General features: G+C 32.6%; 1 protein-coding gene across 1 annotated transcript; it reads right to left on the reverse strand.

The window, feature by feature from the left end:
* Positions 1 to 1,157: 1,157 nt before the first annotated feature.
* LOC140961216 (protein CHLORORESPIRATORY REDUCTION 6, chloroplastic) lies at positions 1,158 to 3,004 on the reverse strand. Its single transcript, XM_073419597.1, has 4 exons — positions 2,774 to 3,004; positions 2,567 to 2,698; positions 1,723 to 1,931; positions 1,158 to 1,482 (listed from the first exon to the last, which is right to left on the reverse strand). The coding sequence occupies exons 1-4, from the start codon at positions 2,958 to 2,960 to the stop codon at positions 1,264 to 1,266; spliced, it is 747 nt and encodes a 248-aa protein (XP_073275698.1). The 5' UTR covers positions 2,961 to 3,004; the 3' UTR covers positions 1,158 to 1,263.
* Positions 3,005 to 9,449: the final 6,445 nt, after the last annotated feature.

Here is a 9,449-nt window from a genome sequence, read left to right on the forward strand (position 1 = left end):
AAATTTAGTTGAATTTATATACATTGTATATATTTATAAATATTTAAAAAATAACAATATTTTTTTAAAATAAAGTACAAATAAAAAGTTCTAAAATTTCAATTTGAAGGAAATTAATTGAATCGATTATTAGTGTGGGTTGGTCTTATAGTTTCCTAAATGGCAGAAAGAAATTGTGTGCACGAGGGAAGCTCATGCAAGAATGGTGGTGTGCACACCCTACGCGTGGTGAGCAACAGTTCAACATCAATTTCTTGTTCCGATTCGTGTGTATATTTCTTCCAGCTCATGGAGAGTCAAGTGGGTAGTCAACTAATTTCAACGACACTTTTGTTCAATAATAATTAAGGGTTTCATTAAGTTTTCGCCTATATTTCCTGATATCACTACTTTTTTTTTTTCGTGGGTTTTTCATTATGAATTAATAATTAAGCTGTACATTTGACTTATAATTAATTTACACAGGCCAGTTCAACTTCTTTTTTTTTTTTGTTTCTTATTTATCCCAAGATTCAATGGATATGAAAATGGTACGATATCCATATATATCCATATCTGTTAGAGTCATTCATGTTTGTGTTTTAGCAATACTAATTCATGTTTGTGTTCTAGCTATTTTAGTATTTCATATGGTCAAATTTCCATCTTAATTCATCATCTTTGTTTTTTGTTTTTGTTTTGTTTTGTTTTTTTTTTCAATTTTACTCCTGGATTTGATATGACTTCGTTGTGTCCAGTACTGCCACTAAGCATTCGAATGGAAAAATTACAAAAATCGCTAAAGAAATTAACAAAATTGCCAAAAGCATAAAAAAAAAGGATTAAAACTCGATTTTGATGATATAATAGACCAAGATAGAACGTAACAAGGCAATTCTCAAGCCTTAAAAGTTTGAAGGTCGCTGCAACGAACTTTTTGATGATATAGAGAGCCGACACCCGACTGTGAATTTGCTTTTTAGAAATATTAACCTACATTTTTTTTTCTATTTTCTCGTGATACTTACATATATATAGTTACAAAAAAATATACGGAACTTGAAATTTTTTGGTGGTATATACCAATGTGTTTGTATCTTGTTTTTTATTTAAAAAAAAATTGGTTGAAAGCTAATAAATTGCTGAAACTTATATGCCTCGTTCAATGCGATCATGAGTATTACAAATTGTCTTGACACTATATTCAAGCTAAATTCCCAAACAATTTTATGTATATAATTTATTGAGAACCTGAAAATAGAATTGTTAATATGAAAAATGAATTTATTTCGAGGGGCTTATTTGGTTGGTGGTTTGGCCATCAACCAAATCAAAGAGATCATCTCCAATCCCAAAACCAAGCATCCTCGCCATGTCTTTAGCCTTCAATCTCGGCTTAGGAATGCCGTGCTCCTTCAACCACAAGTACGCGACAAACACTTTATTCACCACGAATATTTCGAGCGCCTCTGGGTTGAATACTATCCCTGTTCTCATACTCATCTGTCAATAAAACCACATCCCGAGTTACAAATTTATGTATCAAATATACATGCAAAATATAAGAGTTGCATCATAACCATTCGATTTCTAGATTCACATTGGACTCATCCTCATGATTCCAAAATCGAGTTGACTCGGATCTATTGTATTTCCCAACACCTATCTAGACCTTCAATTATTCAGGTGCAAGTGCCTTGGGAAAGCACTCTAGATTTTTGAATAAGATGAAGATTTTGGTACCTGGTGAGGTACAAGCATGGCAGCATAGCGTGCAAGCTCTCCTGCTCTCCAGTCCAAGACAACAGGGAGCCATGGGTACATAGCATCCAATCTTACAAACCATAGCCTTATTTCAGGGAATTCAGACAGTTCTCGTGGATCACCTCCATCTTCTCTAACATAATTAATCGTAAATCCGATGCTACGTTCTAGATAATCCTTTGGATTTGCTGCATAATATACATACTAGTAATTAAGCACACACTAAGCACATATTATATCCATTAATTTTAAATATTAGAAATTATAGCATCAACTTTTTTAATACAACTTTTTCTCGATATATTGTACATTGTAACTCGGTCATATTGGATTGAGTTTTTGCTACCCTGAGCGTAATGTTCTTACTATTCTCATAGCATTACCTTTAGAGTAGGTCCGATGATCATCGTTGTTGGATCAATGATGATCATTGGATCTACGACGGGGATATTACCCATTGTGTAGTATTTCATCATATGTCATGTTGTGTCGAATTGGGAGGCTCTTTTATTGGGCTTCCTATATAATGCATAATACAAGGGAGAACTTCTCCCTATGTAGTAAAGCCATTGGATTGGGGTGGACTCGTCCAATACCGCAATCCAGTGGTGGTCAAATATCTATTGTACGTGTAACATAAAATTTATCCTTTTATTGGAATAGAACTAGGCTATATTTTTTTTCTGAATTATTAAACTAGGATAAAATTGCAAAAGGAACCTTTACAACATTATGATTAACGTATATTTTCCTGCATCAGCACTTATAAAACAGACATGTATATAACCATTTAATGTATGAGTATTGGGCAATCAAGTCTTACCCGATTCGGGGGACGTTATCCCGGTGGCGTCATGAAACGGGGATAAGTCGAGCCGAGCGATGATATCATTGTCGATTACTACGTCATACCGCCCCTCCGTCGGAGGCATTGGAGGAGGTGCTCTTGGTGTATCTACACATGCCATATGATTTTTACATGAAAAAATAAAGAAAATAAACTTATGTAAAGTTGTTCATATATACCAACCATTTTCATCGTCGTACAAGGAGAAATCATAGCTCCCAGAAGGATTGAACGAGACCGCAAGTGAAACGAGCCTTTGGGGTTGGGTACTGAAGGTTGATTTGCAGTGAAAAAATGGCGGAGTGGAGGAAGAGGGAATGGGCTGTTTGAGTGGACAAGAATGTGGATAAAGAGGTCTTATGCAAGCCATTTTTAATTTGGGGTGGACGACTCTTTCACTCTTATCCCAGTGCTTCTATTTTGGTTTTAACTTAAATCTCTCTACTTGGTTCGACCTCTGTGGCTATTTTTTTTTTAGAAAAATACTTTTGAGATATTAGTTTACAAGAATTTTTAGACAATTAATAGAATTTAAGTAGGATAATTTTTTTATTTTAAAATTGATGATATTTTTTAATAAGTTTGTTTTGTTTTGTATTTTTTTGAATTTAGTTAAGGTACTTAGGATAATTCTATGACTATACTATGTCTATTCTAAACCCTTCATCTATAATATACTAGCTTCGTGTGCATGCGTCACGTAAATGTCCTACTGTTTTTTTCATATAAATACTTTTGATAAAAAAAACTGAAATTAAAATTTGAAAATTTTAAAATAAAATTTGAAAATTTCTGATTTTTAATAAGCTTTTTATATTTTTTTAAAACATAAATTGAATAAACATGGAAACAAAAAACAGGGGGCTAAAAAAAAAGAAAGTGGGTACTTTAGGGTTGTCTCTATTATGACTCAAGTATTATATATAGTAAGTAGATTATTTATTAATCCAACTAAACAGGAAAAAAAAAATAGAAATAATATTTATTACAAACTTAATTATACAATCTTCGTTAATTAAAATACTGAACGAGTAAAAAAAAAACTCAGAGTAGAGCTGAGCTTCATTAGATAATTTTGAAAAATAGAACTATATTTATAATTTATAAATCCAGTTGATTGTTCATTTAATGAAAAGAAAACAATCTCCTAACTATTATCACACATCAAATATATTTCTACACTGATTAATTTATCTTCCTATCAGTACACACAAAATATTAATATCTATAATGTACATAGAGACAAAAATTATTGGCCTACGCCCTATATAAGATTATTATAGATTTATTAATTCATAGTTTTAAAAAATTCATGTAGAAAATTAAAAGTTGTCATGACCAAAAATGCGACATCATGCAGAAGCTAAAGGAAACCCTCGAGTAGTTTCCCTTCTTCAATGTGACTCTCATTGACCAAAAGGGTTGAAAATGGTTTGACTACCCACTGACTTCCCATGAGCTGGAAGAATTATACACACGAATTCGAGCAAGAAAATGCTGTTGAACTGTTGCTGACCACGTGCGGGATGCGTACACCTTCATTCCTCCATGATCTTCCCTCGTGCACACTGCTTAATTCTTTGTGCCATGTTTTTTTCCTTGTACAATGGGAGCGAACTATTTATCTAAACTTAACTTAACAAACCGAAGATCTCACGCAGTCAGCGAGAATCGAACTCACTCAAGGCCATTCTTTGTGCCATGTTACAATGTAGATCAGCCATGGACGCAATTAAAGGCGATTAATTTCCTTCTAGATAAAAAAATAAAATTTTATTTGTACCTTTTTTAATTTTTAAACAATTAATGATTAACCGATCATTTATCTACGAACTAAATTTTGAGTCGGTCACTCATAAGCTAGCACCCGATACCCTTTTAGTTGACATTACTACAATGGCCTACATACAAGGTCCTCGGAGGGAGAAAATTCCAAAATTTAAAAGTAGAAAGTTACAACACCAAATAATTACGTGTTTGGCAAATGGGCTGGAAAAAAAAATTTGTTTATTGAGTACTATATAAGTTGGGAGAACTCCTCAAACCCTAGCAGACTTGAAGCCACACCTAAAATAGTTGTCTTTTGATATTCTTCCAATTTTTTTTTAATTAGAGTTCGCTACTTTTTTTCGTGCTCAGTCAAGATGGTGTACACAGGTGGCAAGAAACGAGAATATGAAAAATCATTTGACGAGGAAGAGAAAGGTACCGAGGGCGACGGTGATGACGACGACGACGACGGCTCGAGGGTGGCACCCGCAGCTTAAATGTTTGATGTAATTTTATTAGAGCCTATGTTGAATAATATGTCGTTTTAAGATCTAATGAATAAAAATACAAAGTTCCAACTAGGGACAACTTGGAGGGAGATGTAAGAGGTCTTGCGCTTCCCTTCTCAGGAGATTTATATGTCTCTCGTATGTCAGAATGATTACTAGCAGTGTTATAAAATTATGTTTCTGTTATTTATATTACTATTTAAATATGTTGGTTCGCCGCATAATCTTTTATATTGTTATAATTAATCAAGTAGAACATATTGAAATCATTGTGATTAATATAATTATAATGTAAATATATAAGTAAGAGATGAATTTGAGTTTTTTTTTTGTTTAAATTACTTAAAAACGAAAATAAATTCAAAATCATAGGTTTCAAATGACCTAATCCAAATGCAATCTTAGTCTCTTATGCTCGTCACGGTACTTCGGGCTGCGTTGATTCAGTGACTTTCAAATAACTCATTTCGGTCTGTAATATTTATGATAGATGAGTTGATGTTTAAGAATGTATGTCACCATATAAACTAGAGATGGAGCCATGGAAAATGTATTGAGATATACGTTGGATCTTTTCTCGTTCCCTCGATTTATCGTATGCTAGTTAATAATATGTTATAGGTAGCTAAACTCATGAGTCGATTTCGAAGCAACTGTCTTTTTTATGAAGGCATTGCCCTAAGGATACATCCAAGAGACGATATTCGGCCTCAATCAATCATACGTACATATATATTAAGAAGAGAAAACAAATTAAGACGAATGTTGATGCTTCCTTAAAGTAATTTAATTACATTGTCTCACTTAAACAAAAAATACATACAAAAGGAAGCCGATGAACATATAGATCGACCAACAACAATACGAAAGGGACGAAAAACAAAAATAATATAGGCCTGCCTTTCTTCATTCAAGAACCGCGTACATTGTAGATAATTTAGAATCTTCATTTCTTCTGGAAAAGACTGCCTTTATTGTACTTGAGTTTGATCCAATGAACGCCGGTGGTGGCGCCCTCCTTCACTTTCTTGGCAGCCACCTTTGTTTTCTCCACGCTTTTCTCCATCCCTGCAGACGCAGCCTCCTTCGTCCGCTCGAACTTCGCGCTTAATCTCTTGGAAAGCTTTGGGGACGGCCCCCCGAGTCGACGTGGCTCCGGGGCAGGCTTCGCGGCTGCTGCGCTGCGGCCGAACGGGTTCTCGTTCAACAACACCATTGGTGTTTAATTTGGCCCCAAGAAAAGACTGGTGTTATAGTCTTCCTTGAGAGAACAATGATGAACGATACGCTGAGTAATTTTGTTAGGAGAAAAATATTTCCACTGAGTTTTGTATGGTTTGAATGAGTTTCGGATATGACCAAAGCTGGAGGCGAGCGCGTGTGGACGTGAAGAGCTCAAGGGTGGCGCGAGAAGTGCTGTGCGTGAATACAGGAGGTTACTTAAAATAGTTTTGTGGATATTTATTTGATTCAACCAAGTTGTCCCAAAAATATTCTGATATGCTTGGAAGTTTTTCATCTAACATGTTTTTTTTTCCCATCTCCATAATATTGTACTACTTTTCTTGTACCTCTTGGGCTATATATTGATCTTCGGGCTTTTGTTTATTTTTTTTCTCTGGGCTTTGAATTAACCCACAAGTTTTGTTCCAACCCAACAAATATTTTGGGTATAAATTGTGAATCCACTCATTTCAAGCATTTTGGCTTTTGATATTTATTGTCTAAATATAATTCTTCTAAATTTAATTAAAATCTCTAAGTTAGCCTTATATTTATTCTAATTCTTCAAAAGTTAATTATGTTATTTTTGTTGGACATGGTTGATATATTTTGAAATATTTATTAATTATAATGGTGAGTTAATGAGTTTTTCAAAGAAATCTACATTTTTTTTTGGTAGGTTGACCACCTAACCTACAGCTCGTAATGGGTTGAGTTGAGGATTTCTCAACCCGCTGTCAATTGCTTGATTGTTGGCCAAGTCGGACCGGTCCCAACTGACAGGTCGTATCAAAACCTTTTGCATGAGAATTATGCGAAGTAATTTATATAAGATGCAATCAGAATTTCGAGTGTTCAAGGCTGCATAGAAGGAGCTACATGATTTACCGATCGAAAACTATTGACATCGTAAAGGTTATTCAATATTGTTAAACTGAAGAAAGTTGTACTGATAGTTTTATGTTGTTTGACTACAGGTAGATAAGCCTATTCGGTCTCGGAAATTGACACGCAGTTGAACTTTCGGCAACGAAAAAGTCGTGAAGCCCAAATTTGAATTTCAAACCGTAAAATTATTGTGTTTGTTGTTTTGCTTTTAAGCTTTTCACTATGTTTTTAAATACGATTCGCAAATATTTATAAACATTCAGATGATACAATTTTAATACGATCAAATACCAGAAAAACCCACTAAAAAGGGAAAAAAAAAGTCCAGTAATAATTTTTCAATATACAATGATTTATAAGACTCGATTCACAAATAAATTTGCACGTTATTAAAACTCAAGTGTTTTATTTATCATTTAAACTGAGTTTTTCGCTTTTTTAATTTTCACGTGGGATGTCGATGTTAATTCTTTTTTTAGTTGATGGACGAGTTTGTTATGTAATCAAGTCTTGAACACAATCCAACTGTGGACATATATTGGTGTTCGTGAACTATATTTGAAATGTTCAAAACGAGAAGGGTCGCCAAAATCAGATGGCATGACTCGTTACACGCGTTTAATTTAATTATTTTCTACTGATTCAAAGTCTTGTTAAATTAATTAGTCCAAGTTGAGGAGTTTGCATTAATTTTTGAGGAAAATTTTGACCCCAACCAATCAAAGACTTGGTCAACTATAGTAAAGAGTAGCTAGTAGCAGCCTATCGCGAAGGAATTATGGAGCTGACTCTCTTTTAAAGTTGGACTGCCCAATACCCCATCCATGCCACTTGCCACGGTTAGACTTCGTTGTCATATGCATAATATTATTATTGTAATTTAATTAATATTTTATAATTGAATATATTATTGTTCATATTTATGTGTTTTTTTAAAATCAAACTTCACCGCTTCTATCCCTCATTTTTTGAAAAGTCAAAATTTTAATAACAAAGTTGAAATAAAATTTTCATTGATTTGTACGTCAGATGTTGATAATTATATTCACAAAATTCCCTTTTTACGTAAAATAATCTTAAATTATATTTCACATGTTACATTTTTCACAACAAATGTATATGCAACAGAATTGTCGATTCAAGACACCTGCTGGTTCTTTACCAATTCTAGCAATTTAAATTACATGTTCATTCACGTGTCATGTTCTCGTTTCAATTAAACTCATGATTAAATTAATTTATTTTATATAATCCAAGTCCATATAAAAACAACATAGGAATATGTTTGGAACTTTGAGAATTTAAGAATTACATGGGAAGGGTGACAAATCTACCTCTGAAAATATATTAAAATTGTTGATGAAAAAAGTCATATTGAATTTCGCCAATTTTAATGAATTTTTTTAATATATATTATTGATGTCATGTACTAGCAACATGTCGGGAAAACAAAACAAAACAAAACCAAAAAAAAAAACAAATTAAGATGAATTATTAAAATTAATATACTTATCAAAATTATAATTTTTACTAAAATTAAGTAATGTAAATAAAATATTGTAATATGTTATGAGTGTCAGCTTCTTAAACCGCTTCTTAGGCCACGGGTCGAATTCTTTTTCTAGATAAATAATATAAATACATATATAAATATAAAATAGAGCAGACATGATACGTGGGATCTATAAAGATTCTATCCTACATGTGCCAGCCCACTGCCAATTGCAGAAAAGGCCGTTAATGAAACGGCTCAATTCTTTGTCGTTTCGCTGATGACTATCAAACTTGAAATATTATTATTATTATATTATACAATAAAAATACATATAAAAATAAAGGAATCGATTATCCAATTTTTTTAAAAAAAATTTATTCTTTACCGTACGAAAAGGGATTGGGGTATCTCACCATTTTAAACTCTGGCTTGTTTCTTACTTCATTTAGGATAAGATGTCGCTTTAGCTATGATATATATTATATTATATAAACATAGATAAAATAAAATTTAATTTTATATTATTATTATTAAGTGTACATTTTAACATAAAATTCTTTTAAACAAATTTAAATATGTCTTAGGAAAAATTTATTCTTACTCACTCTCTTTTTTCCAAAAAAAAAAAAAGGATTACTTTTTAAAATCAATAGTTCAAAACATATCCTCTGGCCTATCGCTTCAACTTTTATTTAAAAAATCTAAAAGGTTTTTAAAAAAATATTGAAAAGGGTATAACCCCCCCCCCCGCCCCCAGCCCCCACAACAATCTCTATCTGAGCATTTAACCTTGAAAGTTCTGACAAGTATGGATTAATTAATATTCCTAAACTTCAGGGGCCAAACTGAAATTAAGGGAAACTCGTCCTATAAATATACGGCAAGAGTTAAGCTATGTTTGCCAATTTCAATACTCAAATTCCCCATTTCTAAATAATTAATAAATAATCTTAAATACTACATCACTATCAAA

This window comes from Primulina huaijiensis, chromosome 2 (assembly GCF_012295235.1).
Source record: "Primulina huaijiensis isolate GDHJ02 chromosome 2, ASM1229523v2, whole genome shotgun sequence".
Classification (NCBI taxonomy): Eukaryota; Viridiplantae; Streptophyta; class Magnoliopsida; order Lamiales; family Gesneriaceae; genus Primulina; species Primulina huaijiensis.